Genomic DNA, 23,046 nt, shown 5'->3' with positions numbered 1-23,046 from the left:
GAATTCCACTCTTCCACTTAGTTTCTATGTACACCAAGTTCTGTGCGTTAATGCCTGAATGATCACTGCACAGCTGAGGGACCGAGGTGAACCTTGAGTTCTGGATGCCCCTATTTTATCACCGACGACTAATGAGTTATGTGCTTCATTTGATGTAGTAATTGGCATTAGCCTCCCCATCACAGATTTGGCGAGACAATAGCGCCCCTTGCACAACAACAGTACTAACTAACAGCCTTGGGCGTCACACAATAGGAAAACACATCCATCCTCCTGAAATCGACCACTGATCAAAGTCAGACAGTCCTCTTCAAGTGTGTCTTGATAAAATATGTACCGGTGTAATTCTATTCATTAAAAATTCAACTGTATGTTATTTTTTTTTTTGAAAATGTGTTGATCGCTAGAGAAACTTTTAGTGAAGTTTATACATGAGATGAATATACTGAAGTATATGTTATGTTTATCTGCAGTGTATACACACACACACTGACAAAAGAATCTAACCTGCGCTGCGCGTAGGTTCTGACATGCCGATGACTTTGCCTCATAGAGTATGAAGATAAAAGTGGCTTTCTGGTTCATGTGAAGTAGAGACTGGAATAATGAATAAAAAATATTGAACAAAAAGTCTTGGAGTTATCGAATGTTTATTTTAAAAAAAATGCAGCCTCCATGCTTAAGATTTTACTTAATATATATCTATTATAAAAGAAGCATTTGCATTTTTAAGAAATCATACTTGTTTCTTGTATTTCCCTGACAGGAAGTAAAATTCTACTTAAGGAGCCATGCAGCACATGTGGCCTCGGGAGACTTCACAGTGGAGTAGCACAGGAGAACCTTGCATGAGGTATCAAGATAAAATATTAATTTGTGGCTGCACTTTAATAAATTATAAAAAAATGATGATGAAATATTGATTTTGAATATTAAAGCATTGTATTTTTGGTAGGAACTGTACCTATAGTAAAATCTTTTCATTCCCTGCTGTACATTCAGAGAATTCTGCCCATAGTGATTCTCTGCTGTCTCACTTTAATTATTATTAACTGTTTAAAAATGTGCCTATTAATTACAACTGTCACTCTCACTTATACAAATTAGCCAAATGAATCAGGTGAACGCTCTAAATCCCATCCATGTTGACTGTGGGTAAGAGGATGATTAAGTATATTCACTTTTCATTCATGAAATTTATTTTTGTTTGTGCAAATAATATTAATTTATTAATATTAATTCACTTGCATTAGCCCATTGATTGTCATTTTCTCAAGGATTTAATATTTAACATTTCGAGATCTAAATGGATTGTCCACATTTTGCTGACCTCACTTATTATTTATAATTACTTATTTAAATAATGTGGTCACATTTATCATATATTTTACTCAGCTGCAATATAATGTTGCACCATTTGTCTTTGGGGATCCTCTCCTTGGGTAATTTTTTGGCTTTCCTCACCAGCCTATCCTGGTTATTGTTGTTTTGTATTTCTCTCCCTGCAGCTACATGGTGTCTTAAGATCGATCTAAGGTAAGACAATATCAGTTTTTAGTCATAACCGTCTCATGAAGCAGTCCATTACGATGAGAGGATGGGTGAGGTCGACACGTCACCGCAATGAATCAAGTGGGTTGAGCAGCTTTAAGGCGCAGCGCCTTGTTGGCCCTCACATCCAATCAGGGCTGAGATTGAATTTGTGGAGGGGCGGATGACTCCCCACTTTGTGTGAGTGTGTGTTTGCATGTGTGTATGTGTGTGATTGCGTGCGCGCACGCGTGTGTTTGTATGTGTGTGTGCGTGGGTGCCTGGTCATAAAGGGCGGAGCTCCTCTCCCGCGTTTGACAGCTGAGAAGCAGAAAATGTATAGCGCATTGAGGGAAGGTCTTGGAAGCAACGCTGCTCCAAGGCTACCGTCCCACCGCCAGGAACGGGATGCAGCATCATGCCACCTTTATAGACTGAGGATGCCCTCGTTAATCTGAGCCAACTGGACAACACAAATTAAAGGGAATAACAAGACTTTGTTGTGCAGATAATCCCTGGGATTTGTGTGGCGGGGGCATGCACCGTGCGTTCTCCTTCCCGGTGACGGTGGAGCGCAGTCGTACCAAGGAGCGCCTTGAGGCGAGCCTGGCCGGGCTGTGCGAGCTGGAGCTCCGCAAGCAGAGGCAGGAGTGCCTGGTGCTGGGGGCGCTGGCTGTGGGGCAGCCGCCGGCCCGGGACAGCTCCGTAGGCGAGCTGGCGTGCTTCAGCAGCTGGGGGCAGGAGAACTTGACACTGAGGCGTCAGCTGGTAAGAAGGTCCTAGTCATGGCTGCATTTTAAATCGCATACTGCATGATTCTCACCATTGTAGCCCACCGTGTGCTTGAACCCCACTTTACCTATGGCATGCACCACAGGCCTATGCGTGTTTCCCTTACAGAGCATATCCTCATTGTAATCAGGCATGGACTCCTGGTTTGCGCTGAGCCTTTTGTACAGCGGTGACCTCTTTCTGCAAAAAAAAGTTACTCAACTTGATTAATAGCGCGTCTGTGTTAAAGGCTATGGTGCGTCTCTGTGCACCAGGCAGAGATTTACGCCTGTGGGGGGACGAAATCAGGGGGTGGAGCAGCCACCGCTTGTGGCACAGACCCACTATTTAATGGCCCATTGTTCCCTCATCATGGACTTTTGTGGCTTTTACTACTTAACAAGCTCTTATTTGTGCTCTGCGCACATCATGAAATGGGTAAATCACTCCTTCGTTTTGTATGTTGCTGTTGTAGTGAAGAGTTTATGTCGTGACCATGATTATCTGGGCTTTTCTCAGTTGGACAAATGTGTGACGCTGAGTTGCAATATTAACATGAGAATGAAAAGTGGGTTAATCCAAAATAAAAGCCGATTTTGTTGTGACAGGTTATAATAAAAAATACAGTAGCACCTCGACCGTTAATTTTTACGCACCCCTGAACAAGCTATAAATTGTTATTTGGTTTAAATGTATTTTCTTATGGCTGTTTTGTTTTAATTGTGGGGGGTTGTTGGAGTTTGTTTTCTTTAACTGCTGTTGAGCAAACTGTCCCAACATGGCCACAATAGGAAGCTTTTATTAAAGAGGGTGAAAAATAAATTAAATCAGCCGCCTCCTCCTCACCCTTCCTCCCCTCCCTCTCTATTACTGCGCCGGGGGCCTAACAATAGGCGCATATGGACCAGAATACTAATGATGCCAACCGAGGCCCCTGTGTGGAGTATAAGGCGCATAGGTGGCCCTGCGCACTGCATGGCTTCAGTTGGGTACATGTGTACTGTGTTTCATCTTGTCTCACATGTGCGTCTGATGTGGCCTGGATTCATTAAAAGTGATAAAGACAGCTGCTTAGGAAACCAATTTGAGAGGAATGTGCGCAGGTCAAGTGTTTCCAATGAGCCAGGCGCACTAGTCTTGATCCAATATTCCCTGGTGGTGTTTGCGGAGCTGTCAGCGGTTTTCACTCTGACTCCTCATCCACAAACAGACTGGAAAGAGCCATTTTCGAGGGCAGTGAAGGCGTGACACGCGTTTCCCCCACAGGACTTCGTATTTTCCCTTTTTCCATTTCGTGTGCAACGCGTCCTTGGATCGATGTTTATCGTTTAACTGTTCTGCCCATCCACGCGTGTGAGTAATTACACGCGGGGGAAATTCCTCAGAGAATATTCCTTTCGCCTCCAATAGCAGTCTCAAATTGAGTCTGCATAATATCAGCCCCCCCCGCCCCCATGTAGGTTAAGGTCTGCAAGATGTAGAAGTTCAAGGCTCTGACACAGAAACAGCTGACCCAGGAGACTACCCCCTTGTGTATGTGTGTGTGTGCGTGTGTGTGTGCGTGTTCCAGGTATTACTTGTGAATCTGTCTACACAGTCGCATTATGTGGACTTCTCGTTTGTGTGGAAACAATAAGCAAGTCGATATAATGTAAATTATTAAATATAAGGATGAGACGCATCATTAGTGAGAGTACAGAGCTGCTGGTCTACTCAACAGTGACAGTTCAGCCAAATGGATCGCTGCATAGTTTCATCTGCTTTGTTCTGCCACATCAACATCAGACAATTCGAACGTCTTTGTGTTTTTTTTGCAGTCTTTGTGCACATACATCAAATAAGAACTTATCATTTAGTTGCGTGTGTGTGTGTTCCAGGTATTACTTGTGAATCTGTCTACACAGTCACATTATGTGGACTTCTCGTTTTTGTGGAGACAATAAGCAAGTCCATGTAATGTAAATTATTAGATATTAGGGTTGAGACATGTTTTTAAGTTATGTTAACGTCCCCTGAACTCATGGGGGCAACAGTGTGTGTGTGTGTATATGTGTGCGTGTGTGCGTGTGTGTGTGTGTGTGTGTGTGTGTGTGTGTTGTTGTTGCCTCCCGCACACTCTCTCTCTGTGTGGAGACAGTCACAACATTGCTTTAATTATTGAGGGCTCAGCAGTGCGGCTGCAGGCCTTGTGCTCCCTGTGTCACAGATTTCTGTGCGCTGGAGTCATCCTTTTCAAAGGCCTTCAGTCTGGTTCAGGGTCTATTCTACAGAAAAAAGCAGCCAGCGTCTATATCTTCTCTCCCCATTTTTGTAGAATGGAAAAAGTGTCTTTGTCGTCTGCTGCTTTTCCTCAGCACTCGACAATGGCTGCAGAGGATGTAACAAGTGATATAAATAAGAAATAAATCACATTGTTGTCCCGGATTCACCAGCTGGTAGAAGTCTATTTCGCTGTAGGGGCCAATCTGTTTTGCAGCGATTGCATCGCAGCTTACTGGCTAGGTGAGGGTGGCTGCACCTTGTCTTCCCCCATCCCCCACTAGCCTTGGGCAAAGGATGCGGTAGAAAAGGGATGATACAGTGTGCAGGGTGTCAGGGAGCCAGGGTGAGACTATTAATAATGGAGTGCAATCAAAGACCAGCCTGCTCCTCACCCACACAACTGAATGTCTCATTCATCTGCACATTTGTGTTGGTTTCCAACAGCATTAGAGTAATGACTAGCACCATGGCTTCCTCAGTGTGTGTTGGGTTGTGTGTATGACCAAAAGGCAGCAGCAAGAAATCAATTGTGTGAAGCAGCACTATTGATGAATTGATTTCCTTTGGTCCCCCCGCCATTTCTTTACCTAACGCCACCACCTAAAACAAAGCTCCCCACTCTTTGTTTCTATTGATGTAGCCGTCCTGTTACACTTTGTTTATACTAAGACAATACTCACCCTTGTTGAAACAAAAGAGACGACAGTGTTCACATTGAAGTCGCGTGGGAAGCGTAGGTTAGCTTGGGTCAATTGCCCCTCAGCCGTACTTTCATTATGGCCTCATTATAATCAAAAGGACAAAGGAGTCAGAGTTCCAGCCCCAATTGGAGAATTTTCCAAGAAGAATATGGTGAGGGATCATCCAGCCAAGATCTGCGATTTCTACAAGAGGTTTTTGTTTTCATCTTTGAAAACAATATTTATTCAATCTGATTTAATCTGAGGAAAACTGACAGTGTGACCTTTAAGACTTAAACAGAAACTGATGATAGTGATAAAGGAGATATTGTGTTTATCTGAGTTACTGTTCAAGTGATTACATTAGCAACAATAAACATAAACTTGGTCATGAACCTGGACAAATTCAAATTCTGACCTGACAATGGAGCTAGAGGAATCCAATGAGACAGGTTACTATAAACTAGTAACATCGACCTCATGGTGACGCTAGAGTAAAAGTCTGAAATAGTAATAGTAACATAATAATATCTTTGTTTATGACGCACCTTTCAAAGCAGATGGTACAAAGTGCTTCACAAAGAGGAAAAATAAGTACAATATAGCAAATATCCAACACACAAAGCAGATTAATACAATCTAATTTTAAATCAATGACAGCAAAGAAAATAATACAACATCCTTTATAAGGAAAGGCAATAGAGAGGGATTAAAGAAAAGTAAGTATTAGCAAAATAAAAAACAATCAAGTAAAAGCCATTTGGTAAAAGTACATTTTGAGAGATCATTAAAGTCGGTACAATTTATTCTCTGATGAACGTCGAATAGTAACTGAGATATTTCAGAGTGAGTCAAATCAGGCTGACTCTGTCACTTACAGCCTCACTGCAGACATGTCTGAGCAGCTGTTTGCCCAGAGTTAGCCCTGTGTTCACCACTATGGCAATCTGTGCTTTCTGATAATTTGCACATAGACACAATGAATGGCCTCAGTACGTCTCCACAGGTAGTGTTTTATTGGAACAGACACTCACATGTATGAAGACGTATGTGTGAAGTATTCAGGAAGTGACAGGTGATCCATCACAGAAGCTTGCTGATTTAAAAAGTGTCACATTGTTATGAGAACAAGTTCAGACTTATGGTAATGAAGTCACTAAAAAATTTTTTTTCGATTGCTTAAGCACGATTTTCAAAACAGGGCCCATTGTTTCAAAACACTACACACAATCAGCACAACCACAGACCCAATCAGCAGAATACCTTAGATCCTTTGCAAAATGAAACACTATACACTAATTTAGCAAAAGCATATTTTTTCACCATATGAAACACACACGCTTCATATGACTTAAGTTTGAACAAGTTACACACTGCTGTTGCTAACCTAAAACACTTTTAGCAATTCCAGTTTTCAGTGATTAGAGTACTGTAAGTGAAATACACAGAGAAAGTGCAAATATATAATAAATTCACCAAACACTACAGAAGACCAATGCTGCAGACTCTTAAAATTATAATTTATTTATCTCCATATCCCCAAATCAGTCAACATGTCAACATTGAGAATCACAACTAAACATGTTCCAGTTTTCATGCTACTACAGGAGTGTGCATAACACTGTAAGCTCGACAAATATCAGACAAGCAGAAAATTCCGTATCCAGTACAGGTTTCAATGAGGGGTACCTGTGCCTGGCGCTGGAGATTGTAAACCCTCCACCGCCATGCCGAGAAAAACTCTTTGATAGGGTTTAGAGACGGAGAGTTTGGTGGGAGGTATGGATGACAGTGTATTCCATCTGGTGTATGTGGTTTACTGCTGTGATGATGTGGTGCAATCGGCACAAAAATGTGAGAATGTGAGGTGTGTTAAAGGGATCATGTTGGTGTGACGGAGGAGGACCCCGTTCTGTGTGGTGGCAGCGCAAAGGATGATGTTACCCCCATGTTGCCCTGGGACATGGATTATAGCCCCATGGCCAATGATATTTCTGCCTCTCCTTCTTGCTAATGTCAGGTTGAACCCTGCCTCATCTATGTAAATGAATTCATGCGATTTCCTCAACATCTGTAAAACTCTCAGAAATACAGTGAAAGACAAGATTGTGTAGTTCAGAATAGGTCAGGAATACAGTACATTTACATTATAAAGGTTATGTGTGCGGTATGCAACATCACAGGGCTAAAGTGAACAACAGACACCTCCACATACTCATGCTGCAGCCTTCTCCTCCTCCGTGGATTCCCCCTCTTACCCTCACTTCTTTCTTGAGCACAAGCTCCATTTTGGTTGAAAACAGGTAAACTCAGCTGATGCATTTGTAAAGTGCTTAAACCTGATTGGTGTGTCTAAAATTAACCGATCATGTGTTTGCACACCCAATGGCTGTGTTTAACCAATTGGCTCATAGGGGTTAGGGTGCATCAAATTGCAATGCAAAAATTAAATCTCAAAATATCAATCTGTCTGGGGCTGCATTTTGTTCGGAGACAGATACAAATGACATGCAAAGTTTGGGAAAATTCATTGTGATTTAGCGGTAGAACACAGCACGTGAAAAATATATAAATGGGCCGTTTTGGGCGTTTTCCTAGGCAATTAAAAAAAGGAGAAATTGTTTTTAAGAACATTTATTTTCAATAGAACAACATTTATTTATTGAAGAACAAAAAGAACAACATTGAAATTGAGTCTTAGTCCTGGTCTAGCTTGTGCTTGCAGTGGCGTAGATTTGGCTGTTTAGAGCTATCATGCTAAACTGCCTGCAGCACATTCTGCAGGTGCTCCTCGCTCCTCACTCCTGCAACAAAGTCTGAAGTGAGTTTGATGCCACGCTCGATGGCACAGTCATTTACAACATTGCTGGCACGTACATTCACAGCACCCATCTGGAATGCTTCACTGGCAGCCCAATCCTCTACATCCAGTGAGAGGAAGACCGGATCGATGTGCAGCTGGTGCATGCCGAACCAGCAGTCTGGGTTGGCAAGGTCAGCCAAGCTGGTGGTCGGTGAGAGGGTTTGCAACTTTGGCTTGCCGAAACCAGTGCCAAAGCGGAGCTGTGGGGCTCGCATGGGGAGGTCAGCCGGCATGTGCTCCAAGATGGCGTCTGCAAGTGCGCGCCGCTCGCCAACTGGCATCTTGGTGCTGAAGAGTGCCAGGGGCAGCATCTCGCCTGTCAGGTACCATAGGTGCCTCTCCAGTGCCTTGATCGCTGATGCTGCAATGCGTTCGTCAACAGACTTGTACGTCAGGTGGTGGTAGAGTGTGAGGTCATTCCATGCGGCATCTACGGCCGTGTGACAGGTCAGCCACCACGTTGCGTATATGTGCGTAATGAAGTTGGCAAAGGTCTGAATCTTCCGCACCTGCTGCCAAGTTGTGATGGTCCCCTGAGGAAGCAACGCAATGTGCTGCTCCATCAAGGCCAGCTTGAGAATGTAGAGCAGCTTGGCCATCCACCGCGACTTGTGCAGTGCTCCTGGCCGTTGGAAGGTAACTGGAGTGTATGCTGCACCCTGATACACAAGACATAGCTGCACTAACTTGCGGTAGTCGCCTCGCTTGTAATTAAGCACTCCTGCAGTGCACGCAATGAGTTCAGCACGCAACTTGCCCAGGAACGGTGGTTCGGCCTCGTCAGGAATGTAGCAGGACAATGGGCTGCTGTCCTTATGTGGCACCAGGTCCCAGTTGTCCCGGAGCCGTGTAAACAATGTAACATCTGGCGAGTGGGACGTCTCCACCTTGAGGTCGATGAAAATGTGGCTGAGGGGCACCTCCCCTATGTGGTGCCGGCACCCGGACCAGAGCAGTGGTCGAACCAGTGAGAGCTGGATAGCAATGCAGGCTGCTGTGAGATGGCCAGTGTTTGACGCGGTGGTGTCAAAGGCCATGTTGACAACCTGATCGGTGCAGCACCACCCCTGCAGCAGCTTGCATGTCAGCCAGGCGATGATCATTCCGCAAGGCTCGTTAGTTCCCTTCATGTATGCTGGCACACCAAGCAGTTTGAGCCGCTCCACATCTCCGATCACCACTGTCAGACGCTCCTCCAACTGGTGCGGATTGGTGAGCATCGGCGTCAACTGGCTGTCCCAGTGCAGGGTGCATAGGGGTGGTCATTTGACAGGCAGTGCTTAGGAATTGCAAGGAAGTGACATCTTGATATACTTCTGTGTCTAATGTATACAAGTGTGTTTGGCAGATCACTGTGTGTATTGTTTTGCAAAAAGTATGAAGCTGACATTGGGCTTATAGTTGTGCAGATCTGGGCCCATGTTTTGCTCCTTGAGTGTCAGGTTTTGATAATTGTGTAATACTTTTGATTGTGTCAGGCCTGGACTGAAATGAGGACTCAGATGCAGAGGATTACATGTACCAGCACACTTTATTGAATTCTGATCCTCTATGAAGAGTGACAAAGGATTGGGCTATGAAAAACTCACTTAATATATCTATGACCTGGCAAGAATAACTCGGGGAAAGAAACCCCCTAATAAATTCTAAAAAAACACACTAGAAAAAGAAAGAGGTTAAAAACATAAATAGCTCCCGAAGGATGACAAAAGAAAAGGCTCACCTAAACAGGAGGCTCAACAAACTAACTAAAACTCCCTAAACATAAATCGCTCGAAAAGGGAGGAAGAAAAACAGATTACAAAACAACACAAAAAAGAAGCTAACTAGAAAACTTTAACAAACGAAAAATCACTCTCAAGGAGGAAACAGAAAACAACTTACGTGGCGTAGCAAACCTCATAGGCAAAAAAACTACAATGATTGTGGAAAAGGGCTTAGGTGCACGGACAAGGACGAAACACTTTGGCACAAGACAAATGGGAGACGCAAACTACACTCCTGATCAAAATCTTAAGACCAGTTAAAATATTGCGTGAATTTGCATTTTACACTGTTGGATCTTAGGAAGGTTCTAAGTAGAGCTTCAAAATGCAAAAAGAAGAAATGGGAACAAGAGACCAAAAGTTGTGAGCAGGCAATTTATTGAAAACAACAATTTAACTCAAATAGGCTGTTCATCAGCTGATCAAAAGTTCAAGACCACAGCCTTTAAAAGCCAAACTCTGTGCAAAAATTTGGATTCCATGTCATTTCCTGTCAAGTAATCACACTGTGAAGATCTCTTGATGTCAAAGGCGAAAAATCTCACCGTCTTTGAATGTGGTAGGATTGTTATACTGCATAAACAAGGCCTCTCACAACGTGCCATCGCTGCTGAGGTTGGACGCAGTAAGACAGTCATTTTGCATTTCTTAAAAGATCCTCAGGGTTATGGAACAAAAAAATCAAGTGGTAGACCCAAAAAAATCTCACCGGCGCTGAGCCGGAGGATCCGAATGGCTGTCCGTCAAGACACGGGACGATCCTCGTCCGAAATTAAGGCCATTACCGGTGCTGACTGCAGCCCAATAGCCATCAGACAGCATCTGCGAAGGAAGGGCTTCAAAAACAAGAAACGTCTTCAAAGATTTTGATCAGGAGTGTATAAGCACATGAGGGCGAAGGGAACAGGTGGAAACAATCCGTGATCAGGGGAGACCGGTGACACATGAGGAAGGGCAAGTGACCTGAAACGAGAGGAGAGTTAGGATTTCAAAATAAAACAGGAAGTTACGAGACAAAAAAACCAAGACAAGACAAACGTCACCGCGGTGTAACAGATTGTAGTGTTTATGCAATCGAAAAAAACTGTATTAAGCCGGAGGTGTCAGGTTTGTGTTTGTGTGTGTGTTTGTGTGTGTGTGTTTGTGTGTGTGTGTGTGTGTGTGTGTGTGTGTGTGTGTGTGTGTGTGTGTGTGTGTGTGTGTGTGTGTGTGTGTGTGTGTGTGTGTGTGTGTGTGTGTGTGTGTGTGTGTGTGTGTGTGTGTGTGTGTGTGTGTGTGTGTGTGTGTGTGTGTGTGTGTGTGTGTGTGTGTGTGTGTGTGTGTGTGTGTGTGTGTGTGTGTGTGTGTGTGTGTGTGTGTGTGTGTGTGTGTGTGTGTGTGTTAGCCTGCATATCTGTTTAAAACCTATTTTGACTATTAGTCTGTTGCAGTGAAATCAAGTCATTCTCAAAGAGAGAGCGAGAGATAGACTATATATATGGATGGATGGATGGATTTATATAAACATATAAACATACATATTGTCTTATCTAATACTTAAATACATATTGACATTCACCCATTCATATACACAGCACTACTTCTTGCTGCACTTTTTCTATTACACACCATTCATACACTGGCAGCACAGTACAGTCGAGCCACTGTCATCCTGGTTCGGCTTAGCGACTTAGAAACTCGGCTCAGCAGCTTAGAAACTCCTTTAGCTGTAGTTAGCCGGCTCCTGCTAGCCGCGGAGCCACGTTGTTTAGCACGTAGCTTAGCCTTAACGAGCAGTCCCCAGACTAGTCCCGTGCAGCCGGGAGCCCAGGGCAGCTGGGTGACGTTCCAGAGGGGGCATAGTGCTAGACTTAAAAAGCCCACGATTAAAGAGCCACCAGCTCACGTTTCAAATAGATTCGTTCCTCTCAGCGAGGTACCCGCTCATAAACAAACTCTGATTATTGGCGACTTGGTTCTGAGAAACGTCAGGTTAGCGACACCAGCGACTATAGTTAATTGTATCCCAGGGGCCAGATCCGGCGACATCGAATCTAAACTAAACTTTTTTGAGAAAACCTGGTCTTGTTAGGAGAGACGGCGTTCATACCACTTGGGATGGAGCAGCTCTCTTATCTAGGAATATTAGTCAGTTTATAACATGACAACCCATAGTTGGGACCAGGAAGCAGAGCTGCAGTGCTAAACACTTCTCTGCGCTCCCTCAGGATCAGTCACAAAACCCCATAGAGATTGTGTCTGTTCACCGTCCGATTAAATTATTGAAATTAAACAATAACAGAGCGAGAACTCCACACAAAAATTTAATACAAATTAAAACAACCTCTAAAACAATACAGGAAACCCAGACTTTTAAATGTGGTCTTTTAAACATTAGATCACTGGCAAAAAAGGCTCTTTTAGTTAATGAAATAGTCTCCGACAACAACATAGATTTATTGTCCCTCACTGAGACGTGGCTGCATCCTGATGAATATGTCAGTCTAAATGAATCTACTCCCCCCAGTCATATCAATTCACAGGTTCCTAGAGAAATTGGGCGAGGAGGTGGAGTTGCTGCTATTTTTTACTCCAGTCTATCAATTAATCCTGAACCTAAACTCAGCTACAAATCATTTGAATGTCTGGTTCTTAGTCTTCCACGCCAATCCAGGAACCACCAACAGCCAGTCATATTTGCTGTAGTTTACCGTGCTTATACTGAATTTTTAAAGGAATTCCCTGAGTTTTTATCAAACTTAGTCCTAAAGACCGATAAAATTATTATTGTTGGTGACTTTAATATTCATGTTGATGATAATAAAGATTGCCTTAGTGTAGCATTTATTTCAATACTAGACTCTATTTGTTTCAGTCAGTGTGTGCAAAAACCTACTCATTGTGGTAACCACACACTTGACCTTGTATTAAGTACTGTTGTACTGTTAAATTGAAAATTTAACAGTACTTCCGCGCAATCCAGTTCTATCAGACCATAATTTAATAACCTTTGATCTTTCAATAACTGAATATATGCCACTAATAAAAAATTCATTTTCTAGATGTCTACCTGATAGTGCTGTAGCTAAATTTAAGGAAATAATCCCAATTACATTTAAACCCGTATTAGCAGTAGATAGAAACAACAAATTCTTTAAAACCTTGAGCTCCATTGAGATCAACCACCTCGTTGATAGCTCTGCAGACTCATTACGATTAACTTTAGACTCAATAGCGCCTCTAAAAAAGAAAAATGTCAAACATAGTAAATTAGCTCCGTGGTATAATTCCCAGACAAATGAGTTAAAACAATTATCAAGAAAACTAGAAAGGAAGTGGCGCTCCAGCAACGATGTTGGAAATCTAATAGACTGGAAGAATAGTGTTAAAGAATATGAAAAGGCTCTCCACAAGGCAAGAGCCGCCTACTATTCAAAACTAATTCAAAAGAAGAGAATAAAAACAACCCCAGGTTTCTCTTCAGCACTGTAGCCAGGCTGACAGAGAGTCACACCTCCACCGAACCCAGTATTCCTCGATCCCTAAATAGCAATATCTTTATGACCTTTTTTAATGATAAAATTCAAACTATTAGAAATAAAATCAACCATCTCCTGCCCTCAATTGGCACTATTCCCCCCCAAAAACAGAGATCTCAGAAACGGCTGAGAATCCTACCCATTACTTAGACAGCTTCTCTCTGATCACCCGTGATCAGTTTACCAAATTAATCTCAGGTTCTAAACCAACAACCTGTATCTTAGATCCCATTCCTACAAAATTACTTAAAGAAATTCTGCCCCTAATTGATAGTTCGTTACTTAACATTATCAATCTGTCATTATCATCAGGTTATGTACCACAGTCTTTTAAAATAGCTGTCATTAAACCCCTACTCAAAAAACCCACCCTAGACCCAGAGGTTTTAGCCAATTACAGGCCAATATCTAATCTCCCCTTCATGTCTAAAATCTTAGAAAAAGTTGTTGCCAATCAGCTGTGTGAGTTTCTCCAGGAAAATAATATATATGAAGACTTTCAATCGGGGTTTAGAGCCAATCACAGTACATAGACAGCCTTGGCAAAAGTCACTAATGACCTTTTAATAGCCTCAGATCAGGGACTTGTGTCTGTACTCGTTCTGTTAGATCTCAGTGCAGATCACAATTGACCATCAAATTTTATTACAAAGACTCAAACAGTTAATTAACATTAATGGAACCGCCCTTAACTGGTTTAAATCGTATTTTTATGATCGCTCCCAATTTGTGCAAATTAATGATGAGTCATCTGTACGCACCAAAGTAAACCATGGTGTTCCCCAGGGCTCTGTGCTCGGCCCAATTTTATTCTCATTATATATGCTTCCAGTAGGAAACATTATCAGGACAAACTCGGTAAATTTCCACTGCTATGCGGATGACACCCAGTTATACTTGTCAATAAAACCTGAACAAAGTAATCAATTAACTAAACTTCGAACATGTCTCAAGGACATAAAAACCTGGATGACCCGCAATTTTCTCTTATTAAACTCAGACAAAACAGAGGTTATAATACTTGGCCCCAAACACCTTAGAGATGCATTATCTAATGATATAGCTGCGCTAGACGACATTGCCCTTGCTTCCAATGAAACAGTCAGGAACTTGGGAGTGATCTTCGATCCTGATTTATCCTTTATTCACTTAAAACAAATTTCTAGGACCGCTTTTTTCCACTTGCGTAATATTTCAAAAATTAGACATGTCCTTTCACAAAATGATGCAGAAAAACTAGTCCACGACTTTGTTACATCGAGACTGGACTATTGTAATTCATTATTATCAGGCTCCAGCAGTAAGTCGTTAAGGACTCTACAGCTTGTCCAAAATTGCGCAGCACGTGTCCTGACGAGAACAAAGAGAAGAGAGCACATTTCTCCAATATTAGAATCGCTACACTGGCTTCCAGATAAATCTAGAATAGAATTTAAAATTCTCCTCCTCACCTTCAAGGCCCTTAATAATATAGCGCCTTTTTACCTTAAAGAGCTGTTAGAACCTTATAAACCCGCTAGAGCACTCCGCTCCCAGAATTCAAGCCTACTTGTCGTCCCTAAATTCTCTAAAAGTAGAGTAGGAGCCAGAGCTTTTAGCCTCCGCCCCATCTCCAACCTATCTTTCATCTCCAAAATACTTGAGAAAATCGTTGCTTCTCAACTCCATTCCCATCTATCTCAAAACAGTTTATATGAACAGTTCCAATCTGGTTTCCGTCCCCGCCATAGCACTGAAACGGCCCTTCTGAAAATCACCAACGACCTCCTTATTGCAGCTGATTCCAGTTTACTATCAATCCTCATCCTCCTTGACCTGAGTGCGGCCTTCAACACAATCTCCCACACCATCCTCCTCAACAGATTATCCTCCATCGGCATCACTGGCATCCCCCTTGACTGGTTCCACTCCTATCTCTCAGACCGCACTCAGTTCATCCAACTCAAATCCTTCCGTTCCCAACCGTCCCGTCTCCTCTGGTGTCCCCCAGGGCTCTGTCCTGGGTCCCCTCCTTTTCATTACTTACCTCCTTCCCCTTGGCCTTATTTTCCGTAAATTCAATATTCTTTTTCATTGCTATGCGGATGACACCCAGCTCTACCTCTCCACTAAGCCCAACTCCATTCTTCCTCCCTCATCCTTGACAGATTGCCTTTCTGCACTTCATACCTGGTTCACCTCAAACTTCCTCAAACTTAACAGTGATAAAACCGAAATCCTCTTAGTCGGTACTAAATCCACTCTACTCAAAGTTGACAGTTTTTCCCTCTCAATTGACAGCTCCATAGTTTCCCCCTCCCCCCAGGTAAAGAGTCTGGGTGTCATCGTCGACGGCTCACTCTCCTTCAAATCTCATATCAACATCACCACCCGCACCGCCTACTTCCATCTCCGTAACATCAATCGCCTCCGTCCCTCCCTCACCCCCCATACCACCTCTATTCTTGTACATAGCCTTGTCACCTCCCGTATCGACTTCTGTAATTCTCTCCTCTTTGGTCTCCCCCAGAAATCCCTCCATAAGCTCCAACTGGTCCAGAACTCAGCTGCCCGTATCATCTCCCTCACCCCCTCTTTCCACCACATCACCCCCATCCTACAGCAACTCCACTGGCTTCCAATTCACTTCCGTATCAACTTTAAAATTCTTCTTCATACTTTTAAAGCCATCCACAACCTTGCCCCTCTTTACCTGTCTGACCTCCTTCACACTGCCACCTCCACCCGCTCCCTCAGATCCTCCTCTTCCATCCATCTAACTGTCCCCTCTGCCCGGCTTACCACCATGGGGAGCAGAGCTTTCAGCCGCTCTGCTCCCAAACTCTGGAACTCACTCCCACCTGACATCCGAAACATTGACTCCTTCCCTCAGTTCAAATCCTCTCTCAAAACCCACTTTTTCAGGATTGCATTCACACTGTAGTTGCCATGCTGTTTTTACTTGCACTTTTAATTTTAATTGTTTTGTTATTTGTTTGCTCCTGTTTTAAATTGTAAAGCGTCCTTGAGTGACTTGAAAGGCGCTGTGAAATAAAATGTTTTATTATTATTATTATTATCAAGCCCCTTGGCTGTGGAATAATCTACCACCTTCAGTTCGGGAGGCAGTCACCATCTTTTTGTTTAAAAGTAGGCTCAAAACCTTCCTTTTTGATAAAGCTTATAGTTAGAGCTAATTAGTGCGCCAGAACGTTACTTGTTCTATTTTATGACACATGACACACGGAGCTTCTCTTTCCAGCTTCTCCTTCCGCTTCTCCATCCCTATCCCCCTTCCCCGGAATCCCTTTGCTTTATCACCCGCAGATCCAGGGCCTCTTTGGCCGCACCATGGATTGCGGTTTGTGGATCGCGCTCCGGGGGTCGCGGTGTTGGATCCAGTGTGGCGGATTCTGAGTCATGTGGGCTGATCGTGGTGCTGGTGGCGAACGCTGTGTCGCGTTGGCATTGGGCACGGGCGGTGGACCAGGACCGCGGTGGTGGCTTGTGATGGGTCCTGGTGGGCGGCGGTGGACGGTGACTGAGGACTGGAGTGGCGTCTGGTCTGGATGGTGGATCGTGGTCTAGATGGTTGCTGAGCATGGACTGTGCTTGCAGCGGGACTGCTTGGCATGTCATGTTGGGGTTGTCCTTCGGGATGTCTACCCTCATCAAATGCTGCTAGAGACTTTGATTATTGATGATGTTCTCCTGCACGTGGCATCTATTGCAGTTCTGTCCGTCCTGGGAGAGGGACCCCTCACATGTGGCTCTCTCTGAGGTTTCTACATATTTTTACCCTGTTAAAAGGGTTTTTAGTAGTTTTTCCTTACTCTTGCTGAGGGTTAAGGACAGAGGATGTCACACCCTGTTAAAGCCCTATGAGATGAATTGTAATTTGTGAATATGGTCTATACAAATAAAATTTGATTGATTGATTGATTGATTAGTGGGCGACCCGCCCCCACCCCCGATCCAGACATATGGAATTCTTATCTTCAGCAGAGGATCTGCATGCAAACGAATAAGTCTGTATGTTGAGTTTGTCTGTTATCTGTGTGGGTGTACTTAAACTTGTATTTTTATAAGGACCATTTACTGCACAGTGTGTGTGTGTGTGTGTGTGTGTCCCACGCACATGAAAGAACTCGCCCTCCCCTCAACAGAAACTTGAATTATTCATATTTGAACTGACTGCTGCTTCTGTGAGCTTTGCTTATGTAAGATAACTCACTGAGACATATGGATTCAGCACATGAACTCACCTCACACAGTGTGACCCGGTACAATCACGGTTTTATTTCAGTAACTTGAACAGGAGTCTTCATCTGAGTTGTGGCTTTATGTGTTCTGACATTCTGTGTTTAATGATTGAGGGATTGATTACCTGATGGATTCAACAAAGGTAGAAAAAATCCTTTGCACAAACTGAAATGACAGTTAATCTTATTTTAATCATCATAATCAAACCAAGATATGATTGATCACATATTTCCTTTACATTTATCAAATGATGAAGGTCATTGCAAATAAACTGTTTTGTATTGTGTATATATATGTGTATTTATATATATAATGATCTCTACCACCACACTCTGGCTCTTTCCTTCTGTCAAGTTTTCCTGGTAGTTATTTTTAGTTCAGCACATGCATAATATTTAACTTTAGTATTTATACAAACTTGAAATTTGACTGAGAGTTCTGTTTGAAATGTCTGCATTGTTTTGGGATTCACTGATTGTTGCCACTTAAAAAGAAAGTGCTTCACAATTGAAAACAGACAGCAGGATGGCAATGTGACTGAGTGTGTGTGTGTTTGTGTGTTTTTGTTTCAGAGTGCTCTCCAGAGTTCTCCATGGGGCCTGATGCAGGCGCTGGAGCAGCAGGTGGGAGAGCTGAGGATCGACACAGACGACGGCTGTTCCGATGGCGCTCAAGGAGACGCAGGCGAAAGCCGGCCAAGTTCTGGTACCTTCACAGTTTTTAAAACTCTACTTTCCACATACTTGTGCATATTGTGATTTTCTCACTTTCAAACAGGCCAGTGAACATAATGTGTGCATTAAACTGTTGCTCTTTACCGTGCATATTTCCATTTTTTTATTATTTACTTCTGCTCCTATTGTTGTGTTGTCTTTTTGTAAATCACTGTTTGCATCAGGTTGCATGTTTTTTCGTAAACTGGAATAATCAGTGAGCTGTAATAAATGGAATAAATATATCTTATTTCTTGCTGTGTCTAATTGCTTTTCTTTCCAGGTTTTTATGAGTCCAGTGAGGGTCAGTCACCTAAAGGAAGATCTTGTTCCACTGAGTCCACAGAAAATGGGTCCTCCTGGGTTTACACCAACGACAGGCCAAAGTCTGTTGGTAAGAAAAGGCAGCAGATCTGGAAACACTGAGGTTCACTAATACTTACACACATATGCATTCTCAGAGACAGCAGCAGACACATAAATCATTCTTGTCCTTTGAGTATGTGAAGCAGTGGTTTCATTTTAGCATATCATTTTAGTATTTTGATATTATAAGATTCATTAGTTTTAGATTTGTTATTTTTGTTATGATAAATATATGTGAACTCTGATTTATTGAGTGTTGTCATATTGTTTGTTAGAAGCCTAAGGAAATGGTGAGATCAGGTGGAAAAAAACAAGCTGCAAACAACAGAACAAAGGCAGATTAGTGATGTTTTTACTTGTGTGTCCCATCTAAATTAGACAAATTGTTGTTTTCTTTACCCTTGAATTTGCCCTTGATTTTAAATAATTTTGATATATGTCAGGAGTGGTCTTCTCTACGGAAGCCGCCATGTCTTATTTAGATGGCCCAGACTGGACAAACTAAACACATTTTGAGATTTTATGACAACTAGGAAGTGGAGGGTGAAGTGAGTGGAATTCAGCTGCAACATTCAAATTCACCACGAGATGTCACTAGTGGGATTTCACACACTGCTGTGTATTGAAGGTTTAATGTTGTACTGAGTCGATGAGATACAGTTGAACTAGTCACATCATAATCAATTATTAATCCAGAAATTATGGGAAATTGTTGAAAATGTCAACAAACAAAAAATCTTCGCATTGTTAAAGACATTGAAAATAAATCCTGGATCTTCACCAACATGTAATGGTTTCTTACGTAAACATAGACTCTCTTCTTTCCATTGCAAGCACCCTATGGTAGACTATCAGATAACTGCATTGTTTTTTTTGTCTCTCTTATTGGTATTCCTTTGGTGGTATTATAACTGAGCCCCCGCATCTTGACCTGCAGCAGTGTTGTTTTCTTTTGTCAGGAGACCCGTTTATGTTGAATGGAGAAGCGGATGTGCCGTTTCTGCGCACCACCCTGCACCGTTCTTTCTCTGCCCCTTACCCACCTCTGGAGGGCATCGCTGAGGAGGGCACAGCAGTGGACCCCTGGCAAGTGGACCCCATACGAGCCAGCCAAGCGTGGCAGCAGCAGTCTATGGATGATGAGGTCACTGAGGAAGATTACCAGCTGGCTTTGAGGGTCGAAAATTACATCCTAGGTCTCATTCATCGTCACACCCTCTCACCACGACCATGTCAGCCACGCACCACACTCAGCCCTGACCCCCCATTCTGCAGTGCTTCTGCCCACAGCTCCCTACACAGAAGGACTCCCTCTCTTACGACAGAGCATCGCTTTCCTGACCCCAATCTACAGCAACATGTTGACCTTTTGTCAACCCCTAAGAGGCAGAGCTGGGGTTGTGACCAGCTAGAGGGGGAGGCCTGTGGAGGAGAGGCCCTGTCTTTGGAGGAGGGCCATTATTTGGCTCTGCCCTACCCCCAGTCCAGGCCACAATCCCTGGCTGGGAGGCTTCCATCACCTCTGCCCTCACTGGACCCCAACTGTGATGTTGTGACTCTTGACCTTTGTTGTGAACCCTCATCCCCCCAGCATTATCTACATCCACAAGCCCCTATTCATCACATGCACAATTTAGTAAATGCCCAGTATATCCCCGGACAAGCCTGCCATGCTCCTGTTCGTTCCCCCAGACACTACATCCCAGAGCAGTCTATAACCAACCGAGCAGCCTCCTCTCCCGACCACCCCAACCCCAAGTTGAGACCAGTAAGGAAGAGCCACAACGAGCGACAGAGATCCAAGAAGTCGAGCAGCAAAACCAACCGATCTCAGTCAGAAAACAGCCTACTGAGCCAGCAAGGGCTGCCTGAGCGCAGGTACAGCACCACTGAGAGGCACCAGGGTAGAGTGGATGTTGCTCAGAACCAAGGCCAGGTTGTAGGACCACAGGTCGGCATCGGGGGTCAACGCTGGTGCTCCAACCTGGAGCTCAGCCAGGATGAGGGGGAGACCCGTGCAGCGCAGTCACAGAGACGACAACCTCGTAAAACTCGGTATGGTCACCCATGTCCCAATTCCCAGCCCGAGAACTACCTTCAACAGCAGCCCCAACGCAACGAGCGTTGGCACCAGGACCGTCAGGAGAGAGCACCTCTCTGTCGGGGGGAGGAGGGCAACACTGGTGCTGCCCCTGCAGAGTCCGAGTCAAGCATGACTGAGGTATATTCCCCGGCCTCCAGCTCTCTTTCCAGTGACTCCGACGAGAGTGGGGGGCTGGTGTGGCCCCAGCAGCTGCCACCTCGCCTTGCTTCTACCTCCTCTTCATCCTCGCCTTCACCACAGGTCGCTGCCAACACCCCCTCTCAACCAAAAGCCTTTGTCAAGATCAAAGCGTCTCACGCTCTGAAGAAGAAGATCCTCCGATTCCGCTCAGGGTCCCTCAAAGTCATGACGACGGTGTAAGGACCGGCTTTTTCTACTGTGTTGTAAAGACAATGTCAGAGAAACATTGTGGTTGCTACTTTTGGTCTCCTGACGTTATAAGAAGAGGCTGTATGCAAGAACACAAATGTCTGAGTCAGCTGCTCTGGACATTCTCACGAGTTTCTCCTGCCAGTCCCTTAAGTAAAATGTCCAAATGAACCCATGTGAGAATACAGCAGGATAATGTCCGAAGAATTCAAAGCGAGCAAGTGATGTTGTTTTTAACACTTTGTTCCCTGATTGGTTCATATACTGATCTCTCACAATCCATCTTTGATCCATCATTTCCTGCCTCCTGTTACTCTGCCCAGACCCCACCCTCGCCTGAATCATCTGGACATTTTCCTGTTGTGAACGTGTCTGACTCGAACAATCTCTTGTTGCGTTCTTCATATGTGAAAGGCAAAGTATGGAAAAAGTCGGTTTTTAGGGCATTTTCTCGAGATTGTCCGAAAACACCTCATGTGAACTTTACTTCTAACTACCTCTTATTACAGTATGTACTTAGTGAGAGACACAGACACGGTAAAAGACCTGCAGTGTCTGTGGTGGTTGAACTCATCTTGTACATGACAACCATGAGAATAATGGGAATTATCCCGCTCTATTTGATGATAACTGAAGTGATGCCAAGCTGCTCTGAAGGTAAGTGACTGAAAATGCTGCCAGTTTTTTTATTTCTTAATATCGTTTGGCCTTATCTTAGATGTATGGTTGATTAATTCCTTAAGTGTGGAGTTGGTCAATCACAGGTCTAAACAATGGATGTTATTTCAGTGCAACCAATGTATTGTTCAAAGTGTCAAGTTCTGCTCAACACCAAACCTGTATAGATGAGATAAAAATGTTTTACATCTTTTGCTAATAAATTTGGGAGAGTTTTCAGTTGCAAATTCTTAATTTTCTCAGATCAGAACCACATTATATTATTATATTCAGGAAACTTCTCAGCGAAGATCTAAAAATGATTAGGAGACATTATTATTAAGAAAAATCTCGAAACATTTAATGTCTGCTAAGACTATTTTACAGTAGTGATTAGTCCTTTTCTCAGCCAGTATTTAAGAGGAAAATCTCTAATTTGTGCAAAAGTTGTTGTTTACATTTGGTTTACTTATGATTAAAAAATAGATCATAGCATCCCTGTGAATGTCTGAGAAGGGAAAACATGCATATCACTCTGAAATGAGGATATCTCTCCTGCAGTCAGCGGCTTTCAGGGCTAATGGGCTAAAATAAACGTACGTGTGAGTCAAATGAGGATCCTTATAAAGGGATCAGTGTACATGCATGCATCCATATATTTATATATATGTTTATAAGTGCACAAATTCATTGACACAGGGGCACAGATGAACTCACTTTTGAAAATATGTATGATTTTGTATATACCATCATGTGGCCTTGTTTGGAATGAATGTAGTTTTAAATAAAGGTAATTTTTCTCTCAACTTTGGTTATTTTGTTGTTTTGTTTGTTCTTTTTTTTTTTTCACATGCTAAAATAATAAATGATGAAAAAGGAGAGAATACGGAGGAAAGTGATGTTATATGAACCTAATGTCCAAAACGTGGAGCATTAGGAGAGTATGGCTCTCTCGGACTGTGAATTAACTGCAACATGAGAATGTGATAATCTGTCATCGCTTTGGTGACGCTACTGAAGCACAAACAAACCTGTATTCAAATCTACATGTGCATTATAAGAACTAGATATGAATTGTTTATTATAAATTATGTTATTATTTCCATTTCAGTAATCTAATTTCTGACTGCACACTTGAATCACAATGTCACAAACAGACGAACTCACCATGATCATTACTGCATGTGCGGCAGAAAACAGAAGTG

General features: G+C 43.2%; 1 protein-coding gene across 2 annotated transcripts; it reads left to right on the top strand.

Annotated features, from left to right (window-relative positions):
* Nucleotides 1-765: 765 nt before the first annotated feature.
* LOC133952356 (dapper homolog 3) lies at nt 766-22,634 on the top strand. Of its 2 annotated transcripts, none has more exons than XM_062386768.1 (5): nt 766-853; nt 1,509-2,298; nt 18,205-18,337; nt 18,629-18,739; nt 19,674-22,634. In XM_062386768.1, the coding sequence occupies exons 2-5, from the start codon at nt 2,068-2,070 to the stop codon at nt 21,173-21,175; spliced, it is 1,977 nt and encodes a 658-aa protein (XP_062242752.1). In that variant the 5' UTR covers nt 766-853; nt 1,509-2,067; the 3' UTR covers nt 21,176-22,634. The 2 variants fall into 2 exon arrangements, with proteins under 2 accessions (XP_062242752.1, XP_062242751.1); XM_062386767.1 differs by having other exon boundaries at nt 19,671-22,634.
* The last annotated feature ends 412 nt before the right edge of the window (nt 22,635-23,046 follow it).

The sequence above is a fragment of the Platichthys flesus genome, chromosome 4, assembly GCF_949316205.1.
Source record: "Platichthys flesus chromosome 4, fPlaFle2.1, whole genome shotgun sequence".
Lineage (NCBI taxonomy): Eukaryota > Metazoa > Chordata > Actinopteri > Pleuronectiformes > Pleuronectidae > Platichthys > Platichthys flesus.
Note: the sequence above shows the minus strand (reverse complement) of the source record. Positions and strands in the feature narration are given on the sequence as shown.